The sequence below is a fragment of the Sminthopsis crassicaudata genome, chromosome 1, assembly GCF_048593235.1.
Source record: "Sminthopsis crassicaudata isolate SCR6 chromosome 1, ASM4859323v1, whole genome shotgun sequence".
NCBI lineage: Eukaryota > Metazoa > Chordata > Mammalia > Dasyuromorphia > Dasyuridae > Sminthopsis > Sminthopsis crassicaudata.
Window position 1 is genome coordinate 34,115,374 of NC_133617.1, and position 23,575 is coordinate 34,138,948.

At 36.3% G+C, this 23,575-nt stretch overlaps 1 protein-coding gene across 2 annotated transcripts in view; it reads right to left on the minus strand.

The window, feature by feature from the left end:
* Nucleotides 1–14,784: 14,784 nt before the first annotated feature.
* Nucleotides 14,785–23,575, minus strand: part of SBNO1 (strawberry notch homolog 1) — a 64,982-nt gene continuing 56,191 nt past the window's right edge. For both annotated transcript variants that reach the window (XM_074299012.1, XM_074299003.1), the window contains exons 24-31: nt 21,815–21,889; nt 21,336–21,482; nt 21,159–21,253; nt 20,952–21,044; nt 19,328–19,465; nt 18,452–18,528; nt 16,701–16,894; nt 14,785–15,305 (exon numbers count right to left, since the gene is read on the minus strand). In XM_074299012.1, coding sequence (XP_074155113.1) covers nt 15,163–15,305; nt 16,701–16,894; nt 18,452–18,528; nt 19,328–19,465; nt 20,952–21,044; nt 21,159–21,253; nt 21,336–21,482; nt 21,815–21,889 — 962 coding nt within the window. In that variant the 3' untranslated portion in view covers nt 14,785–15,162. The remainder of the gene's footprint in view (nt 15,306–16,700; nt 16,895–18,451; nt 18,529–19,327; nt 19,466–20,951; nt 21,045–21,158; nt 21,254–21,335; nt 21,483–21,814; nt 21,890–23,575) is intronic.

The following is a 23,575-nucleotide window of genomic DNA, read 5'->3' on the forward strand; positions in this document are numbered from 1 at the left end:
ATTTAACACCACATACTAAGATAAGATCAAAATGGGTCCAAGATTTAGGCATAAAGAACGAGATCATAAATAAATTAGAGGAACATAGGATAGTTTACCTCTCAGACTTGTGGAGGAGGAGGGAATTTGTGTCCAAGGGAGAACTAGAGACCATTATTGATCACAAAATAGAAATTTTTGATTACATCAAATTAAAAAGTTTTTGCACAAACAAAACTAATGAAAACAGGATTAGAAGGGAAGTAACAAATTGGGAAAAAATTTTTACAGTTAAAGGTTCTGATAAAGGCCTCATCTCCAAAATATACAGAGAATTGACTTTAATTTATAAGAAATCAAGCCATTCTCCAATTGATAAATGGTCAAAGGATATAAACAGATAATTTTCAGATGATGAAATTAAAACTATTTCCACTCATATGAAAGTGTTCCAAATCACTATTGATCAGAGAAATGCAAATTAAGACAACTCTGAGATACCACTACACACCTGTCAGATTGGCTAAGATGACAGGAACAAATAATGATAAATATTGGAGGGGCTGTGCGAAAACTGGGACACTGATGCATTGTTGGTGGAGTTTGAAAGAATCCAACCATTCTGGAGAGCAATCTGGAATTATGCCCAAAAAGTTATCAAACTGTGCATATCCTTTGACCCAGCCGTGCTACTACTGGGCTTATACCCCAAGGAAATACTAAAGAAGGGAAAGGGACCTGTATGTGCCAAAATGTTTGTGGCAGCCCTTTTTGTAGTAGCTAGAAACTGGAAAATGAATGGATGTCCATCAATTGGAGAATGGATAAATTATGGTATATGAATGTTATGGAATATTATTGTTCTGTAAGAAATGACCAACAGGAGGAATACAGAGAGGCTTAGAGAGACTTCTATGAACTGATGCTGAGTGAAACGAGTGGAACTAGGAGATCATTATACACTTCAATAATGATACTGTATGAGGATGTATTCTTATGGATGTGGAAATCTGCAACATAGAGAAGAGCTAATCCAATTCCAATTGATCAATGATGGAAAGAAGCAGCTACACCCAGAAAAGGAACACTGGGAAATGAGTGTAAACTGTTAACATTTTTTGTTTTTCTCCCCAGATTATTTTTACCTTCCGAATCCAATTCTTCCTTTGCAACAACAACAAAAAAATTCGGTTCTGCACATATATATTGTACCTAGGATATACTATAAGATATTTAATATGTATGGGAATGCCTGCCATCTAGGGGAGGGGGTGGAGGGAAGGAGTGGAAAAATTTGGAACAGAAGGGAGTACAAGGGATAATGTTAAAAAAAATTACCTATGCATATGTACTGTCAAAAAAAAAGTTATAATTGTAAAATTAATAAAAAATAAGAGTGAAATGAGCAAAAACAAGAGAATGTTGGATATAAAAACAATTATTATTGAAGAATAATTGAATGACCAAGTTATCCTGAGTATTATAATATCATATCAATTACAAAGGACCCATGAAGGGAGATACTATTCACTTCCAGAGAAAGAAGTTTATGTAGTATAGTTTTACACACACACACTCACGTCAAATGGTGCAAGGGAGAGAGGGAGGTAGATAGTTCAGAGCTTAAAATATAAGCAATAAAATATATGTGTGTATACACATATGTGTCTCTATAATATAAATGGAGAGAGAGAGAGAGAGAGAGAGAGAAGAGAAGAGAAGAGAAGAGAAGAGAAGAGAAGAGAAGAGAAGAGAAGAGAAGAGAAGAGAAGAGAAGAGAAGAGAAGAGAAGAGAAGAGGAGAGAGAGAGCTCTCTCAGAGCTAGGTCTATAATGTCTGCCTTTCAGGGTTCCAGGTTCCCCGAAAGGTTAGGACTGTCTTTTCTCTACAGCTATAAACTTGAGCCCCCTTCTTAGACTGAAGTCTTCTTCTAGCAGTCAATTGGAAATGTTCTTCTTAACCATGTACGTAATCAGAGTGGAACCAGTCCCTTTTCCAATTTTCTCCAAGGCACTTTCAGTTAGTTAGCAAATAAGCATTTTTTAACTACTTATTATATGGCAAGAACTGGGAATATAAATATAACAGAAAAACGGTTCTTGCCCTCAAGCAGCATATATGCTAAATTGGGAAGACCAAGGGAGCTTAAAGGAGGGGTGGTATCTGATGTGACAGAATGACAGAAAAAGCCCAGAGTGCACATTGGAGAGTATTAAAGATATGATTAGCATAGGTGCCCTCCTTTAATGTTCTAGGAGGAGCCATCCAATTAAAGGGAGAAAGAAGCCACAGGGGTGAAAAATACTTCTATTCCAAGTCATCACTACTCTCCCAATAGTAGATTTCCTAGCATTTGAGTGGGATCACACTATCCAAGGCATTCTTTGCATTTATGTCAGATACCATGACAGTTATAGTCTAGAATGTTTCCAGGAATTGAGAGTGAGCTCCTTCCTTTATAATTTCCAGATTGTATTTTCTTTCTTCTTTTAAAAATCAACCTATCCACCCTTCTGACGAATGCTATCTTCCCCAGTCCTCCGGCTTTTCGAAGACAGTCACTCAACAATCATATCTGTCAGTTTTTTCAGTACCCAACTATTTAGTAATTTTGAATCAGGTTACTTGAATTCATTGAAGGAAGCAAAGCAGTCTGTTTATCCCTTTCCATATCTTGGTTTTCAATTCCTACTAGCTGTTTTTGTTCTGCCTTTTCTAGTCCAAAGGTCATGCTTCTTGGCAGAAAAGAATTGTTTTTAGTGACCACTATCCCATTCACTGTGAATATTGGTCCTATCCGATATCTTAGCCTATAAAACTAGGTAATGCTTTTGTTTCTTTCCATCCTGTAACTTTCTCTTGTACCACCATTCAAGTCTGTATATAAAATGTCTTTGATATGTCCCCTGTCTGCAAAACAGGTGCTATTTGGCCCAGAGTAAGTACTCAATACTTTTTGAATATATGGGGCTACTTTAATTATCCTTTTATTTACTTTTAAACATGTTTTATTGATGTTTTGTTTTAATACAGCTAATATGATACAACTCCAGAAAGTAATTTTAGCGAAATCAACAAATATAATGACCTTGCCTGATATGTGCAACATTTCAGTTTTCCAGCTCTGTACGAAAAGGAAGGAGGTACTTGCTTGCCCTTTTTTTTTTTTTTTTTAAAAGGGGTGTGAGGAGAAAGGGGAGTCAACTAACCACTATTAAGTCTCCAGCTTCATTTTAATGTCCTTTTCATTTGATTATATCCATTGCCTTTTTTTTTTTTCCCTAATTCTGTTTACTTCACTCAGCCTGTTCACAGAAAGTCCTTCCAAGTGTCTTAATTTTTCATTGGCTCTTTCAAGTATTGGAATAATATTCCATTAATTCATATACTATAATTTTTTCAGCCAATCACCAGTCTGAGTATCCACTTTAGTTTCCATTTTGTTAGCACAAGTACTCTTATGAAAAATTTGGTGAATGTGAAGTCTATCTTTGACCTGATTATAGAGGAATCAATGGGTAAAAAATTGTACCCACTCTTCTCACATGGCTTGAAAATATTTTCCAGAGTGGTTGGACCACTTCACAGCTCCTCCAAAAGTATGTGTGCCTCACCTTTCTCGACCACTAAAACATTGGGTAGTTCATCTTTTATCATCTATATTGATTTGACAAGTGACAGATGGATATTTTAGCTTAAATTTTTCTTATTAGTGATTTAGAGCAATTATCCAATTGATTCTTTTAAGAACTGTTTATTCATACCCTTTGGCCACTTACCCAATGTGATCTAGAGTAATTTTCAGTCTTGCATTTTGACATTCTTTATCTTCGATATCAAACTGTTACCATTTATGAGTTTTTTATAGACTTTCCAAATTGTTTTCTTTACAATGTTGTCATGCTTATAGAAATTATTCTTCTGCTCACTTTGCTCTCAGTTCATACAACCATGATTACATGAAATCACATGTGCCACGATGTGTTCAGCCATTCCCCAATTGTCTAAAGCACCACCTTGGATTCCAGAACTTTTTCTTCCCTTTTGATCCTCCCTTCGGAGTTAAGTTTGTTCCAATTACATCATCTCCTTTCAGGCATCCTTCCAGCTCTTAACTTCCCCATTCCTATCCCGACTTCCTTCTGTTAGGTATGATGTCTTTCTTCACCAAATTATGTTCAAAGACCTCATTTGTTTTGTTTCAGAGAAGGTTCATTTGATGCCCACTTCTTCCCATCCTCCATGTACCTTAATCAAAAGAATGTTTTTCCTTTCTAATGTATTCCTTTTATTCAACTAAGTACTGATCAATCTCTTCTAGATTTTTTTTTTTTTTAGGAGGGAAGGGTTAGTGTTGTCCATTTTTCAGTTAAAGTTCGCCATTTTCTTTCCTAAGCTATTTATTCTCCTAATTCTGTTTTTTCCTAAGGCAATCAGGGGGTTAAATGATTTGCCCAAGATCACACAGCTAGCAAGTTGTCATCCTAAGCTTTTACTTTATTTTACATCTCTTACTTCATTTCTTCTAGGTACTCATATAGCCCCATTTCTCATAGCCCACCTCGAGATTCAGAAAGATGTTTCCCATGGTTACATATCTCATAAATACCAATATGAAGACAGACCATTCTCTTTCCACATTGGTCTAACCCAGTCTTCTAAATATGACTTCATATTTATAATTCTCAGCAACAATCAGTGCTGGACCTATTCAGCACAATCGATGTCTTATTCGCCCCTGGCTACATCCCTTCCCCCTACCTGAAGCTTCCTGGATAATTTCTACCAGATGCCTTCCCATCCCTTTAAGGCCCTTTAAGCCTCTTTGTGGAACATCCCAAGCTTTAGACATCCCTTCGGATGACCTATCTTGTGTCCATTAAGACAGCTTTTTAGGGGCAGATAAGTGGCGCAGTGGATAGAACACCAGCCTTGAATTCAGGAGGACCCGAGTTCAAATCTGGTCCCAGATACTTAACACTTCCTAGCTGTGTGACCCTGGGCAAGTCACTTAACCCCAGCCTCAAAAAAAAAAAAAAAAAAAAGACAGCTTTTTATCTCCCCATGAAAAGGTAATTTATGGAACCCTTAGACATATCTTTTATTTACCCAATTGGACTTCAAGCTCTCAAGAGTCATAGAAGCCAGAGACTGTCTTGGCTCAGTTGTTTGTTTGCTTGGTACCTTGCAGTGCTGAAATCCCAAGTGCTCAGTTTGTCGAATGACAAGTGTGGCCATCACATGGCACTTTCTGGTTTTGAGTCTCCAGGGAAGGAAAGCCACTGTGGGCCTGCCTTTTCCTACCATGTAGGATACCATTTTAAGACCAATTCGGTTGAATTTAGAACAAGTCATAACTTCTCTCATTTAAGACTCTAAAATGAGGGGTCACATTGAAAGTGCCTTCTCAATCAAAATCAACTTGCCACTTATGAGCAGGCCTCTTCCAGCACCACCATTCTGTAAGAGTAAAGGTAAAATAGTGTATTGGAATAGGTAAGGACCTCAGTTCAATTCCTGGCTGCCTATGGGGGAATCAAGTTCTTCTGAAAAATGAGGGAATTGGACTGATCTCTTTAGTCTTTTCCAATTCTAAAACTAGGACCTATAATTATGTCCATTTCAACTGAGGCTACAGAAGGAATCCAATGTACTCTTCCCCCTCCCCACCCCCTGATGCTGGGGTTAAGTCACTTGCCCAGGGTCACACAGCTAGGAAGTGTTAAGTGTCTGAGACCAGATTTGAACTCGGGTCCTCCTGAATTCAGGGCTGGTGCTCTATCCACTGTGCCACCTAGCTGTTCCCTCAATGTACTCTTGATAAGAATAAACATATAGTGTTTTAAAATTCTACTATTTCTAGGCGGCACAGTGGATAGTATGCTATTGGAGTCTAAAAAGATGTGAGTTTGAATCCCCTTCAGGCATTTACTGGCTGTGTGACTAGGCAAGTCACTGAGGCTATTCCCTACCTCATATTCCTCATCTAATGGGATCTAACATGGGAAGAACAGTACCAATTTCCCAAGAATCAAAGGAAATATTTGTATGGCACACCTTAGAGTACTATATAAAGATTGGTTATTCTCATTTGCTGATCCTGTGAGATCAACATCACAGGTGGTATTCTTAATTGGAAGAGGGAAAAAAGGAATTTAATTTGCCCCTTGTGACATAGCTTATGCCTTTCTGGGATCCTAGATTGCACTCCTTTCCCTGAATCACCCCGCTTTCAACTAAGGGAGATTGTAGTTATCTCCTTAAATAAAAAATCTCCTTCCCTTCAGTGTGTAGACCCCAATGAGTGACTTAAGAGTATTAGCTATTTTGCTGGTACACAAGGACAAGGCCCAAAAAGCCAGGTTGTTTTTTTCTTTCTTCTTTACCAGTTTAATGGTTTGACATCCAGAAGATATATATTTGGAAAGTGTCCTAATTATGTGGCAAAAGACATAACCAATGGGCAACCAGAGTACCACATAAATATAATATTCAAAGAAGCATTCACCAAGATATGTGCTTTGAAAACATCCACAAAGTTATTTGTGACTACTCAAGTTTTAGAAAGTTTCCAGAATGGTTCTTTAAGTAATTATTTTAATCGGCATTTCACACATTGCATTGCTAAGGAGCCAAGAGTGGGAGGGGAGTAAATGAAGTGGCCTTGAACTCAGGGGAATTAGGTTAATTATAGGTTTGGAGCTGGGAAGGTTTTCTCTCCAACCCCATCCTTTAATGGAGGAAGTGGAAACTACAATATTGTCTTGATCAAGAGGATCTAAGCTTGACTCTGTTAGACTTATTTCCTGTAACCTTGGAGGTTATAAAAATGAGATTGGATCAAATGTTTACTACTATCCTTTCTGCCTCTAAATGTGTGATCCTGTAAAACCCAGGTAGGTCAAGTTATTTGCCCATGAAGGGACAGAGTCAAGACTGGAACCCAGTCAGAATTCTTTTACCACAATGTCTTAAACCACAATGCTTTGTTCTAGTATTGGGCAAGTCATTTTCTCATCAGGTACCCACTTCTGTATCTGTAAAAATGAAAGGGTTGTAGAAAGTCCAAGGTCCTTTCTAGCTCAGAAACTCTACAAAGAATCACAAAATCAGCAAAAGCTTTTTTTGAGTAGAAAAAAAGATCCATTCAAGGCCTTTGACACCACCCCCACTTCCCATCACATAAGATAGGAAACTAAAGGCACAGTGAGTTTCCATGTTAATATCTTAAAAGTGACTTTCCTAAAGGTGATTTCACCATGTCACTTTCCTATTCAAACTATTCTGGCTATGTTGGCCCCTTGTCCTTGGCATGCTACACTCCACCTCTCCTCTATATCTTTGTACTGGCTCCATTCCATGGGAATTCCCTCCCAACCGTCAACTTAAAATACTTGGCTTCCTTTAAGACCGAGTTCAAGCACTACTTTGTCCAGAAGGCCTTTTTTTTTTGTTCCTTTGGCTACCAGTGCCATTCTCTCTAAGGTAGCTTATCTTTTCCATCTAGCTAATATGTTTCTGGGGTACATCAAATAATATACTATTTTTATTCCCATTAGAATTTAGCTAACATGGACTTGCTTTGTTTGGGTTTTTATTTCTATAATTTAGCATAATACCTGAAATGTAGCAAGCTAGCTCTTAATCATGATTAATGATTGCCTATCAGAAGACAAAAGCAAATCACTTATTCTAGACCTCTGCTCCTATGGCTTTCTACTTTCAAGACTCATTTGGAAAAATATGGGATAAATCTTAGTGAAACGAATTAAGACTGTTACATGGCTGCTGCCAAAATAAAGACTAAACTTCGACAATAAAGCATCCAGAAGGAGGGAGGTGCTATTCCCATCATATTCTAGAGTTGACCTCCACTCTAGAATATTCTGCTCAGTTATGAGAACATATGTAGAAATGCCTATTTTTATATATTAACAAGCCCTAAAATAGCCTTCGGAAACAGATCGATATAGACATTAGTGCTAGTATTTGGTCCTTAATGAAAACATAGCGCAAGTCCAAGCTAAAGAAAAAGCTCAGTGATGGGAGATGGAATTCCTGTTCTACCAAAGTTGCAGCATTAGCTAATTACCAGCTGGGGGTTTTCCTACTCTCAGTTTAGATTTTCCTGAATTCTAATAAAGTTCATTTTTGAGTGGAGCCAAATAGAATTCTCAAATGTGATAGCCATGCAATCATCTGTTTAACCTTCCCAAATTTGAAATAAACTGTTGTCATTTACAAAGAACCCAGAACACCTTGCAAAATGTATGATGATAATTCCTAATTAATAATTTTAAAAATAAAATAATTAAAGTCATTTAATGTTCTTGAGTGCCAAGAATGCATCTGACGAGTAGGCAGCTTTCAGAATGTGTTACAGACCTTTTTTGAGATTTGGAATCACTAGATAATCTATCTCTCCCTTCTGATACCAAAGGACCTATGATTCCATGTAGTCTCCTACAAACTATCAATCTTGGGCAGATACAAAAGCTGACCTGATACCAATTAAAAAGAAAAGGTAAATGTGGCAACCAACAACCTAAAAACAGGTGCTCCAGAAAGCATTGTTCTCTCATAAAAGACACCAAAGACTCCAGAGTATTAGCCAGTTTAATTTAATGATTTTACAAAAAAAAAAAAAGAAAGAAAAAAAAAAAAAAAACCAAAACAAAAAAAAGCCCCCGACAAAAAAACTAAATACAGATTTCCATAATGTCCCACTGTTGATCTTTTTTTTTTCAGTTTACAAGTATAAACCCTGCTAAATGCATCCAGTACATTTTTTTTTTTTTTTATTGCATGAGATTCCAATTTTGTCAAGTTAAAAATCAGAATGGTGCAAACAGCAAATTCTTAACACTCAAGAGTACTGTTTCACCACAAAAAAGTTGCATGGAGCAATGCAGCATCACCAAGACAGTGAATTTTTACATGACAGATTCCAAAAACAGAGTAGAAATATAAAAAAAGTGATTTAAAAAAACAAACAAACAAACATAAAAACACCAAACCAATAACAAACCAGCAAAACAACAAGTCGGCAAAATTCACAATCTGCCTTGGTTGGAAAGTCATCTTTGGAATCCATTCTGCCATCTCAAAATGCACCATTTCAGGATCAAAAAGGAGGCTCTGTGCCTACATATAAAAAGATCCTTTGCTTGGAGGTAGAACCATGGCAAGTCTTATTGCAGAGATACAGTGTACCTCTTTCCACCTCTAATGGCTGATGGTAGATACAAGTGGTCATTGAGAAGTATCAGTAGTTTAGCCATTTCATTATAAAAACCATTAAAATGGATGGTTTTTCTCACAACAGTTAGACTGTGCCGTACCTTCATTCTCTACCCAGGAAAGCCAAGTTCAGAAAGACAAAATATCAATATTGTTATCAAAAGAAGTGCTGGCTGCCACCCCTCCCCCATTACCCAGGGTACATTTGGCTAAAAAGGTTTCCTGGGGCATGCAGGGACCCCAGAGGCCTCAGGGCACATCACATCGGCACCACAAGTTTAGGAGTGAAAAATCCCCTATCCTTCAGATCTTGAATTTGGGCCCATCTGATAAATATGAGGACCCCCAGGAATATGGTTTCCTGCCCGGAACACTCTCCCATATGACAACTCAAATGATGTCTTTTCTCATTCCATAAGTCTCCACTTTGCTTGATTCTACAATTAAGGTAGAGAATGTGCTGTAAAAGTTGTGGTATCAGATACTGCCACAAATGTGATTCATGATGCTACAAACACAAGATTTCAACGTTACTGTAGATGGAAGAAAGAGAATCAGGGAGCAGGAAGATGTGTTTAAGCAAGGTCAGGCACTGGAGGTATTTGTAAAAGCATTTTATCAAATAAAAGGAGTAACCCAAACTTGTTAAAACAGATAGCGTCCCGAAATATCACAAGAGTATGTACATATACTTCCCAACTCTTGTGATATTTAAGAAAACTACCTGTGATGCAATGCTGTGTTTAATATCCAGCCATGAAAGCCCTTGCTAGTTAGTTACACATTAACAACAGTTAAAATTTTCTTTCCAGGAAAAATGTATAACTGGCTGATTTCATTTCCAAAGTGGTGATTTCTTTTAATCACCACTTGATTCCCCCAGTATAAGATCTAGATTAGCAGTTTACTATCCCACACTGTCAGGACTTAGTCCTGTTTAGTGGTAACCTTTGCTATGGAAGACCAAACAAAACACTGCTTCTCTCTCACGTGTGTGCACATGTGCACACATGGATAAACTTTTAAGGATTCCAAAAAACAGACACCCACTTTAAGATTTTTTTTGGTTGGTGATGCTAAATGCCTCCATTTCCATTCCAAATGAAGTTATAAATTTATTCTAGGTCCATTAGATGAAATGCCCAACAGTTTCAAGTGGCCTACTACTCCATTCTTCATTATACCAATCCACTTAAAATCATGAATTTAAGGCTTGTTTCTAGTATGTACAGCTGTACAGCACAATATGCTACAACATATAATAGGCCATGGCCCTTGGCCTCTCAAAAAAAAAAAAAAAAAAAAAAAAAAAAAAAAAAAAAAAACACAAAACAAAAAAAAATTTTATTGTCAGTTCAAATCTTTAAAAATTAACATGTATAACACACACAAGCAGATAAAAGATGATCACAAATTTCTGCCAACTACTCACAGAGTTTAAAGTGTTGATTGTAAAAGATTCCTAAAGAAAGAGATGATGATGATGATGACAAAAGGACCATGCATGGGTTTCAAATCAGCAACTGTTTCCTTCAGTTGCTGCACACTGGGGTTAGAGAAAAGAAATTTGAAGTTTTAAGTGCAAGGGTTGGAGGAATCAAGCCTTATTTGCTTAGGAGTGATATATGAACACTCCAAAATGCACCATAGAAGGCAGAAGAGTTTCAAATGAAGTGTGGGATAGAATGAATCAAAGCTTATAATGGCATCAAAAGATCAACATAAAGAAGCAGTCACATGATGACAATATCAGAAATTGCACGAGTCCACCCCCCACCCCCCAAAGCATTGCACAGTGTAAAATTTGGAACAAAAAACAAAACAAAACAAAAACAAAAAACAAAAAAAACCAGGCATGTTAAAAATATTAAGATCTGAAAACAGCTGAAGTTCTATAGTAAGGATGCAAAACAGAAATCTTAAAATATATGGAGAATTCAGCTAAATCTATCTCACATTTTTCTAGATTAAAAAAAAAAAACAAAAAACAAAAAACAATTCCCATGCCCTGTAGTACAGCAAGTGAATAAATAGGGGGGAAGAAGAGGTAAATTGAAACAAAGAAGGAAAAATGTCTCCATTTACAAAAAATATTTACAGACCTCAACTCAGTAAGTTTCAACATGTCTATATACAGAGTTCTGTACACATCTAGTAAAGAGTAGGGTTGAAGGGTGGGTATTCAGGAAAGGCATCGCTAATTTGAGCTGCATGTTTATAGGATACAAGTTTCCTTCATTTATGTGCCCTTAAAAAACACTGTTCTGACCAGAAGACTGGTAGCTTTTTCAAGTTTTAACTATTATAGCAGTTGGCCTTGAAGGCCTCAGGTAACAAAAGGGTAGAGGATCAAGGTAGATATTTAACACTCTGGTGGTGTAATAGTAATTGTTTTTCTAGTATGGGAACGTACAATACCTTAATTCACAAAACTTCCAACTTTTTGCTCATCTTTACACAGCTTCCATCTTCCGAGCAAGGGAAGACAGAAGAAAAGCAGAAATGAGGTGTTTCTCTGTGAGGCCCTGAGGGGTCTGGACTCTCTCCCTTCCCAGCTCCTTGCCTATACCTTACACTTCTGTATGGATAGACTCTGCTCCTTACTAGGGGGCAGCTCTCCAGCCTGCCTGCCAAAAGACCAAAGTAAAAGCCAAGACCAGAGAATGTTCTTCCATTGCCCCAAGTCCCTCAAACTGAATCATCCAAATGAACCCCACCTTGATACATGTTCTACTTGTTTCTGACCTCACCAGAACATGATTGGGGTTCGAAGCCTCTGTCTATTGGCAACTACTTTCCATTCCCCCCCAGTACGATTTAAAGGCAGTGGCCTTTTTTTTGTCCCAAAGTTACTAGCCTCTAATAGCAGCTGTGAAATTAGAGCTTATCCTTGGAGCTGGCTAACTAGAAATTACTTAGAAAATTAAACAATTTACAATATCTAAGGTTGTAATAGGGAAAATGAGGCTGTATCTTTGTTAGAGATATTTTGCTAATATCCATGTAAATATGAATCATTAGTCAGCTTATCTGGATATCCTGACTACTAAATTACAAAGACCTCTCTGGCAACAAAGAAATAATAAAAATTATTTTTGCACCAGGCTATGGTCTGGAATTTCAACACACACACTAAACCAAAATTCTCCCCCATTCTTACCCCTTAAATACTTCAAAGCTTATTAATATCACATTGAGCTTTTGAAACAACAACAAAAAACAAAAGTCAGTCAGATTAAAAATCAAGTCCTTAGTTCAAAAAATGTGAGACTAAAGTGAGTGATTCTAAGTTGAGTTGCTTTGGCTAAAACCTGAAAGAATGGATTAACTTCATGAGTTTGGAAATCAAATCTTCTTAGGAAGGAGGCTTTTTAACTCTAGAATCCCCACTTCCAGGAAGTTGACTTCGCTGAGCATGTTATCATTAAAGTATAACACAAAAATTATCAGAGTACAAAAAAAAAAAAAAAAAAAAAAAAATCAACATTTTCTGTTTTTCGTGCTTACACAACTGAGAAGGGTTTAAATACAAAACCTCCAGCATCACTTGTTAATCAACAGGTCGTCCTATCCCTACTCTCTGACACTTTCAGTTTGGTCACTTAAAGTCTGTGTGTGTACACACAAAAACACTATGAACACATACATATATATCTACATGCTCACATATACATATATATGTATATACACACATGCCTCATTTTAGCAAGGAATCAAAACACTATCACAAATCATGTCCTTCTGGCAGCAAGATTAACTACCCCAAAAGTAAATTAAATACATCAACTATAATGTCATTTAAATGCATAAGGAAAGAACTATTCTGGAACTGCTTTAAAGGAAATTATGATCTACTTAAAAACCACCATTAAATAGCAAGTAAGTTTGGAAATTTGGCCAGAAGCCAGCAGAGGCCTATTCTCTCACCATGTCTTTCCACTGGAAGGGTTTGTTTTACTTCAGAATCTCTTTCTCCTAATCACTATGGAGTCTTACCATGTGCCCTATACTCACACCTTGAGGGGCAATCTTGTTCTCTGCTGTCTAATTGGAGGCAGAATAGTTCTGGTACTCCAAGAGGAGGTCACTTGAATGCAAAGACTCCTTCAACCAGGGAAGCGAACCAAAAAGAGGACAGATTTTTTTTTTCTCAATACCATTAGAAGGCATGTTAAGTAAACTCATGATGAAATGTCCAAGTACGTGCTTAAAGAAAATTTACCACCTCTCCCCCCTCCCCTCAAGAGATAAATGGCTGCACTCAATTTCTACCAGGAAACACCTAACTATTTATACTGAGAAGGAAATTCTCCACTTCCAGGTCAATGCCAGAAGACTAAAAGAAACAATGTGGAAACTGACCTTGTCCAAGTACAGGTCAGTGCTACCACCTATCAGCTCTTTAGGGCAGAAAGAGCTCACTTTCATTGGAACAGAAAGCTTCAACAGTGTGCTGAGGCAACACCCAAAGTGAAACTGCTGCTACATGGGATGACTGCCTAAGCAAGAGTCCACTTCTCGTTAGTACAATAACTTTTATTTGACATCTACAAGATTTTGGTGTCTTGCAGTTTTCTGGACAGGTTTATACAATCTCAAAAGTTTTCAATAGTGCAACCTGTGCAAGCAAAAAAAAAAAAAAAAAAAAAAAAATTAAAAAAGATTAAAAAAAAAAAAAAAAAAAGAAGACAAACATTGTCCCTCACTTGTTATAAACATTTACTATTATAGGCAAAACAAAACTTACCCATATTATAGATAAGTGACTATTCACATTTGTACATTACCATTTTAAACAGCTCCAGATAAACTCTACAAATGTCTTACAACATATTAAACAGTATTCAAGTTACTGGGTAACAAAGAGCACATACAGCAGAAGCCTCAAGTGTTTTCCCCATTGTCTACTTTACAGCTCAAGTAAGGTTTCATCTTACAAGTGACAAATTAAATTACAAGTAAAAAATAAGAGGATTGTTTTGCAAGATAGAGGTCAATTTGCACTTAGTTTCCATAACCATCTCCAATTAAGGAAAAATGCCATCTTGAGAAAAACAGGCTTTGAGCCTTTTTTTTCTTTTTTTTTTTTTTTGTTTTTTTTTGTTTTTTTGTTGTTTTTTTTTTGCAGCACATTAGGAATATTAATACATTAAAATGAACTAATTTTTAATTTAAGAATTTTATCACAAAGAAGGGCATACGTGTGGTGGACTCACTGCCTCAGAAGAGGAGGGGAGAAAAGCAACACTTACTAAGCATAGCTGTCCATACAATTGTGCTCCTCTCCACCCCCTGACTTTGGTGGGATCTTACTCACGGATGTGCTTTCAAAGACATGCACTGTCAGAACGAAAACTGGGAAAGAACCCAAATGCATGATGTACAACCATTTCCATTTCATGCTTAGTTCTAAACCTGTTTTACATGTTGAAAAGAAGAACCAATAGAGATTTTCTCTATTTAAAGATTCAAAGACATGCATCCTGGGAGGTCTCGCCCAGCCATGGCATGGATGTCCTGCGTAAACCCTGAGCGCTGAAGGACAAAAATCAAGATAAAGCCAAGTTTGGGAAATTCCACACATTTTTGCACAAACTGTGGTCTTAGTTTAGGAAATAAAAAACAAACAATAAAAAGCCCATGAATTAAAAAAAAAAAAAAAAAAAAAAAGACATACCCCTGCTTGCCCAAAGTCAAAGCAAATGGGAAGTTAAGTAAGTACTAGAGGAAAAGCCTACGTAGGGAAGGACATTTGCACCACCGTCAGCATTGCTGAGTCTCAGTTTGGCCATCTTTTCCAGGTACCTCCTCATTCCCAAAATATTACCAGAGAGAGAGCGCAACTGAAAAAATTCTTTGGAATCTGTCCCTGATTTTTATGCAAATGATATGCTTGGATAGCTTTTCCAGAAACACCCATGTCAAAACCTGCAGTCTATTCTTTTACAAGTTGCTCAAATTGGTGATGCTCTGTGGGTGATGCTGCTGCCATATCTGCTTCTGCTGCACAGCGAGTTGCTGGGACTGGTCTGACGTTGACAGAAGATTTACAAGGGGAGAGACACAATTTGCAGGAATGATCAAACCTGTAATTAGAAATAAAGCAGAAGTTGGGTTTGAAAAATTCTTGGGGATTGTCTAATCATGGGAAAAGCAAAACCATACTGGAACTGAAACAAATTTCTTCTGTTTTTAAGCCACTAGCCCCAGGTCACAGAGCTGTGTTAAGTGTGAGGCTGGATTTGAACTTGGGTCCTCTTGATTCCAGGACTGGACGCACCATGTAGTTATCCCTACCAAGTTTCAAGAGAGGAAGAAAGTAATCTTGATTTCCAATAAAAAAGTTGCTAGCTGCTTGCTGATCTCTTTGGCAATCAGCTGAAGAAGAAGAGTCCTTGGGGCACCATAATTCAAGAACTAAGAATAGATACTGATCGAGGATGGCGCCTACACCTTCCCAGGCCATGTCCTGGATTCCAATAAGCACATAATAGCATCAGGAACTGCCCAAAGACTATGATGCCACCTGACGGTGCTGTGCTCTTGTCTTCCTTTCTACAGGGCTACAGTCCAGCCCTCTCCATCTAGTAGGACACTGCAGCTATCATGAGTATGATGAGGGCCAGAGAGGTCAGAATTAGAATGACTTGCTTAGGATCATACAGCAAAGCAAGTGGGACATCTTCCCAAACCTCTACATCCAATCAACTCTTTATTTTCTTGGTCATGAACCCTGGGAAGGGGATTGTATCTCCTCTATTTCTGTAGCCATTAAAGCTCGCTCAGGAGGGTGCTCCAGAGAATTAAAGGAAGCTGGGACATGTGATTTGGGAGAGGGCAAGGACACAGGAGGTCCTGACTCTTACTATCAAGGAAAAGCTGAAGGTGCCAAATGGAAATTTGGCTGGAAAAATAGTGATAATAACAGCTAGCTTCATAAACAGCTTTGAAAAGGACCATTGATTTCATCTGATCCTCTCAGCACACCAAGCAGTGGGTGCTCTGTCCCTATTTTATACATGGGGGACCTGAGACAGAGAGGTTCAGTGTCAGACTCAGCTTGCTGTTAAGTGAATGAGGTCCAATTTGAACTTAAATTTTTGAGATTTCAAGTCCTGTTTCACCACCTACTAGGAAATAAAAGTACATCTATAGGGGCCCTTTTTATGGTGTCTTGGACATATAACTTCATCATGTGGGAAATTACAAGAGCTAATTCCCTCTGCAACTCTTAGTGGTGAACAGAGGAAGAGGCAGGGGGAGGTAGGGTTCTGAGGCCGAGAGAACTCAGGGACCTCTACTAAGGCAATGTGGATCAGAGGTGAGAAAATGAAAGGAGGGCCTTCTGCCGGGGAAGCAATGGCTCTCTCTCTTCCTCCTCCATCCTGCCTTTGAATAGAAACAAAATTCAGAAAACAATGGGCTATTTCTTATAGCTTATAGACTAGCACGGGTTCAAAAGCAATAGAAACAAAACTTACCCACAATACGTTGACCATCCTCTGTTCGTAGCCGAACTATTTGCATCTTCACATTTGTGCCGCTGACAGATGCTAGAACTCCCTCAACTTTTGTCCAAACACTCAGTACCGAGCCACATAAAACATAATAGGTACGACATCGAAGACCTATTTCGCAAATTAATCCCAAACTTGCTTTTTTGCAATTGCCTCTCCTGTAGGGAGTGGAGGAAGAAAGAGGGAAACAGATTAATTTCCTAATTCTTCAATTTCAAAGACAAAATTCACAATCTCTGCCTACTCCCCACTTAATTGGCTCTATTCTACTTTCCTTATACTTCACACCTCAGGATCAGCAAATCTTTTTCTCATATCTGTCTTTGCCATTTTAGATTCTCTATATAAACTTAGCAAACAATCACTATTTTGATTGTCTTGGTTCCTTGAAAAGGGACTATCAAGTTTCTAGTTAACTACTTTAGCCATCTAATCATTTCAATTTTACACTCATTATCCCAAATGTTAACAATGCCAAATAAATGCCACTTCCCAATTTCAACTATCAGTATAATAAATAAGCAATGATAAAACACTAATTACTGGTGGAATTAAAAGCAGAAAGGTACAAAACAATTTCAGGCTTTAGTGGGAGATGATATTATCTTCTATCAAATTATCAGATAAAGTTATCTCCTAATACAGAAACAAGTTTAGAATTGATTGCTTCTATAGTACATTAACAAATCTTTAGAGTATCGTATCAAGATAGTAATATTGAAAGGTTAATTATAATTATATACATATAATATATATAAGCATTATAAGCTTACTGATAGAAAGGGTATTCTTACAAAGTTCAAAATCTATATTCTGCATACCATTTTAATGGCAAATAGCAGATTAAAAGATTGGGCTTGTTCAAAGACCAAGATCCTAGTCCAGTGGACAAGAGATTAGAAAATGTGGATGCTTTATTATCAACAATGACAAAACTTCAGATCCCTAAAAACACTGAAATCAAACTGCACATAGCATTCAGTTTAACAGAAGGCCTATTCTTAAGTTAGCTTCTTTGAACATAAAACCTGGAGGATATTCCTAACATTCAACACAGTAACATCTTCCCAAAGAAATGTAATGCTCACTGCAAGTCATGTTATCCCTCTGCCCAATAATGAGCAGATAAAAATTAGGCCTATTTTTTTCCTATTACTTTTCACAAAATGGGCAAGATATTCTAGGTCATACAAGAAAACCTAGATGGAAAAGACAACTGGAATATTAGAAACTACTGAATATTCATTTCAAATCATAAGCATAATCTAAGAGACTCATTCCTCACCTTCATTACAAAATACAATTCTTCTAGCAGAATATAAACCCAAAAGTAATAGTTTAGAAAACTTTAGCTGCTTTATTCCCATTGCATTTCCATTTGCTTACTTAAGTACTAAATACTAAAATCCCATTTTGTGAAGATTGTATCTCAGAAGTTGTGGTTTAATCAAAAAGGAAATTTGAAAAAAATAAGATGAAACATTTACTCTCCATGACCAGAGTAAGCTGAAATCTGAGCACTGGGCATAAAAATCTATGAGGAATACAGGGAATGAACAGAAGAAAAAAAAAAAAAAAAAAAAAAAAAAATTAAAAGTCTGTGTTTCTAAAAAATCATTGTCTAATACTCTTATAAAACAAAAAAAGTGAATGCACCTATATTTCTATATCTTCATTTCATTGTCAAATATTCTGAAAATCATTCAAATACTAACCAATATGCATGAGTACATGTATCTGCAGATGAATTATACTGATCTAGCCAGTGAGCCAAGGCATCATCTGAAGCTACCTGTAAAAATAAGGCAAAATCCAAGTTATCAGAAGTAGTGGCTAACCTCCATTTTCCTTCAAAACTGAGAACTTTATATGAAACTTTTCCTGATTTCCTCAATAATTGCCTTCTCCCACCCCAAAATGAACATTCCTGGAGGGCCTGGTTTTATTAGTTTTTTGTTTGTTTGTTTGTTTTTGATATGTCCAATGTCTAGCACATTCATGAGGACAGAGCAGATGCTTAATAAAATTTTACTTATTAACCACTAATGAACAGATGTGAATTAGGTTTGTTTTAGCAAGATAAAAGGTTTTGGTAGACACTGATAGGTGAATCAGAAGATGTTTCCAAACAAGCCCAAGATGAAGTCATCAGTATTAGAAAACAATAATGTTATTTTCTAAAGCCCTTTCCAAAACATTCAAACCAATGATTAGTGGAACTTTAACCCCTGTGTAAAACACAAAATTAGGCTCAGTAGGCATCTTGGCACCTCAGCATCCATTGAGAGAGGGAAAGAGGAAGTAAGGAAGAAAGGAAGATAAGGTCTTGTAGATATGCAGCAAATTGAATTTGTGATCTGAAATCTCTGAATGATCTTTGAAGCAAACCATCTCACCTCATTTCCTCGTCTGAAATAAGGGATAGGACAAGATGATTTCTAAGGTCCCTTTATATCTCTAACATCTCAATCATCTTTCGATAATCACCTTAGACATTTTAAATAAAATTGGAATTTCCATTCAAAAAATTAAATTACATGAGAAAGTTCACAAAATCTATAAACACATGGACACACACGTAAGAAAATTACCTTTTTATACTTCTTTTTCAGATCTGCCAAAGTCTCTAGTTTAAGCTGTTTCCCAGTATTTGGTCTATAAACTAAGAAAAGCTTCTTTTTGGGATTCACCTCTTTCACCAAGATGGCAGTTTTTTTATTATTTCTTATCTACAAAAAAGATCGAGATAGCATTCTAATAAAATATTTTACGGAGATAAATACAACACTACTTGGTCTACTGTCATTGATCCCTAGAGGGAGCTCAAATGTGTGCAGTCAAGTTTCAACTTCTTTGATATGAAACATGCACCTACTATTATTTTTTTAGAATGTAAGCTCCTAAAAAAAAAATAAAACAACAACAAAAAACCATAGGTTAAACATATAACTCAAAAAAAAAAAGTTACTTCTGCTTCTAGTTTCTTACACTGCAAATCATCCCCATTAACATGACTGCTCTCAAGTATGCTGGACTGTGCATGTGACTTGTACCTCCTTTCTACCAATAGATTTTTACGTTTCATCTACTTTCCTGTCTAGGACCAGGACTGCTACTGTAATTAATCTAGGACAGGAAGCATTTTAGCTTGTGCTTATGCACATTCCAGGTAACAAGGAGCATACAATAATCACAAAATGTCTTCACATTCTGTTCTCCACAGGAGTCACTGGGGCATATGCAACAGTTATCTTTGTGGTAACCTTTCTGCAAATACTCATTAGTGTAGTACAATGACCAATTCAAAAATAGTTCTAGAAGCTCCTTTGTTTTGCCAAAAAGAACTTGTGAGTCACACTTCCATTTAACTACAACTTCCCTCATCTTTCTGGTTTCACTTAGATTAAAAAATCACAAGGTTAAAATGACTGAGTTCTGCTCCCACTACATCCACCATCATTGGGCAAAGACCTTATATTTAGATGATCAATAGTCAAAAGTTTTGGCAGCCTAAAAAAATGCATTCTTGAGCATTCATTGCCCCAATTTTGTCATTATGTTTACAATTAAGTGGGCAAAGACTAAGGACCATTTCTTATATTGTTTCATGGGTTGCTAAGGCCTCAAACATTTCATCATTTGGTTGCCCAGCTCCTGGCGACAATAAGTTCATGTTATCCACTAGTCTCAGTATGTTCAGGCCACACTTATGAAAATATAACACCATATATAATGTGCACAGAAATCACTCTACTCTTTATGTTTGTTGAGAACCTAAAATGGGAGCCTTTTGAATTTAAGGGCTGTTCGTGCCTCTCTCTTATTTTTTGGTATTTCAGATATTTAAATAAATAAAATATAAATAAATATAAATAAAACACAAACCCTTTAATAAATTTTTTTTTTCACTGATAAGCACCTATCAGCCACTTTCTGACTTTCCAGACTTTTGACACTTGGACCCAGGTACTGGGTTCTACTCCATATCTCCCCTCCAATACCCTTCCAGCCCTTCTCCTCCCATAGATTATAAACTCTGAGAGTACCCTCTTGCTTAAATGTAAATATTATTTAACTAAATTAGGAAAGTAAAAATTTCATGAATGTATCCTATAAAGTATTTTTTAAAACATTAAAAAAAAACCAATAAAAACTATACTGCTGAAAAAGAAATTAGTCTGGTCTTATAGTCATTTAAGTATTAGAGGTTCCTACTTGCAGTGATAAATAAAAACCATCATCTGGTCCTGTCTGTTCTGCCCAAATCTTGGTTGCCTCTTCCCAAGACATGCCTCTCTCTACACTGATCTGTAGGAGAAACAAAAATAAAAACAAAGTAAGGTATAACTATGAGATACATGACAGGGCATTCATCTAAGCATCAGATTTGCCCACAACATGAAATGTATATATTTAACTTACCGTGTACAATTCAACATGACCTGAAGTTGAATATCCTGGTGTTAGAAATTTCTTAGCATCTGTTTTCCTCACCTTCTCATCCCCAGAACCAAGATCTTTAAAGAATAATAAAATCAATATAAGAAAAAAAATTAATAACATAAGAATATATTACCTTATTTTGAGTTTACTACTTACCTAAAATACCCATATCATATCTTCCATTCTTTTTGGCATTTTGTATGACTGCATTAAGTGTGTCTGAGAAATACTGAAACAAGGCATTCTGTTGGTGGACCTCCATACCCAAAATACGATTTAGGAATTTTCCTATGTTATTGTAATCTGAAAGAGAAATCACAATTAAACCTCTAATTAACTTAAGTGATAAGGAACAAAAAAAACTGTCATTATTTTGCTTTGCTCCCTTTTCATATATAGTTCCCTGATTTTTCCTATCTCTTCACCTAAAATTGCCTTATGAAAATTCTAGCACTTTAGCATTTTTTTCCTGCTACCATATCATGTACATGTACCCACTATATTCTCTTGGTCCAAAACATATTATAAATTAGTAAATGCCTACCTTTGTTTTAGAGTATACATTATTTATATAAATATAAATTATATAATAATAAATATAAAAAAGTATATAAAAACAAAATCAAGAGGAATACCTTTGTCAAGAGTCAAAATTCCAGAACGGTCTTCCACATTTATAAGACCCACGCCTATTAAGCCTTGTCGGACATCTAAAAGAAAATATATGAATATTTCTTAAGCCACTCCCTTGTTAAGTCATTTTACCTAACCACAGCCATCCATATTTACCACTGTTCTAAAAGAACCCTGCAGTTTGTACCAGAAAAGGAAGTTTGATTTTGTTTCAGTTTGATACAATGGACAAAGTACTGGTAGCAGAAGAAAGGATTGGGATGGGGGAGAGAGGTTAGGAGTGGAGGGTAGAAGTGAGAGGCTGGTTTAAGACATCTAGCCTTTGATATCAGGTGTATAACAGAAAAAAAGTATCTCAGAATTTAGAAAGATCTGTTCTTAGAAAGGATAAAATCTGGATATAGAATACCAAACACACAAGACCTTATTTAAATTGGTTAATTTTTTAGTTTGAAAATATAACCTTAAATGAAAACAATGAAAATAAGTATTCCTATGTGCCAAAATCTTTATAGTAGCACTCAATTTGTGATAGCAAAGCACTGGAAAACAAAGCAGATGCCCACTAATTAGGGAATGGTTAGAGAGACTGACACAAAAATGTAATGAAAGAGTAATTATTGTGTTGTAAGAGATAACAAATATGGAGAAGCACAGGAAGGTTTATGTGAAATAAAGCAGACTAAAAATATACACAGTGACTACAATAATGTAAAGAACACACACAAAAAGGTGAGTGCTGAAAAATTCTGATGTGCACTTCTACATCTATTCAGTTTTGTGAAGCTTTTAGTCTTTATTTGGTACTTAAAAATATTGTTAACATGAGAATAAAGGATGCCTCTATGAGAAGGGAAAAAGGAAGGATAATGAAGAAAACTTAGATGATTAACAAAATCTTTCAATAAAAAATTTATCTGTAGATACAACATGTGTATGTCAAAATTGACACTAACGTTTTCCCAACACAACCTTCTATTTTCTACCTACTTGTTTAATCAAAGCATTACACTTCTAAAGACATAATCTGATGTGTTTGAGCTAAAGCACTTAAGATTCTTCATTAAAAAAATACAATAACATTTGTCCCATATTTGGCTCCAAGGGTTTTAAGTTTTAATGCTCTTTCTTCAGCTTGGCATTACCAAGTTACTTATAGTGTTTCCAAAACACTCCATTTTTTCATTTGCAATTGAAGGGATAAACATTTACTTTAGAAATTAAAATATGTCCATGTAGTTAAGGGGAGGTAGTCAAGCGGGTACCCTGAAAGTAGAGTAGGGAATGGACAAAAGAGAAGGTAATATTAAATTAAGCAATTACTGCACCTTAAGAAAAGATCATCATGAAGAATTCATTGGACTTGAAAATCTAAATCCATACATAGACTGATGCTAAGTGAAAAGAGCAGCATCAAGAGATGATTGTGCACGACAACATCAATATTACATGATGATCAATTCTGATTGATGCCAGTTCCAATGATTTTGTAATGAAGAGAGACATCTATACTCAGAGAGAGGACTGCAGGAACTGAATGTGAATCACAATATAACATTCTCACTCTTTTTGTTGTTGTTAGCTTGCATTTTGTTTTCTTACTAATTTACTTTTTTTGATCTGATTTCTCTTGTGCAGCAAGAGAACTGTATAAATAGTTTTACACAAATTGGATTTCACATATATTGAATTGCTTGCCATCTAGGGGAGAGAGTGATGGGGAGGAGAAAATCTGAAACACAAGGCTATGCAAGGGTGAATGT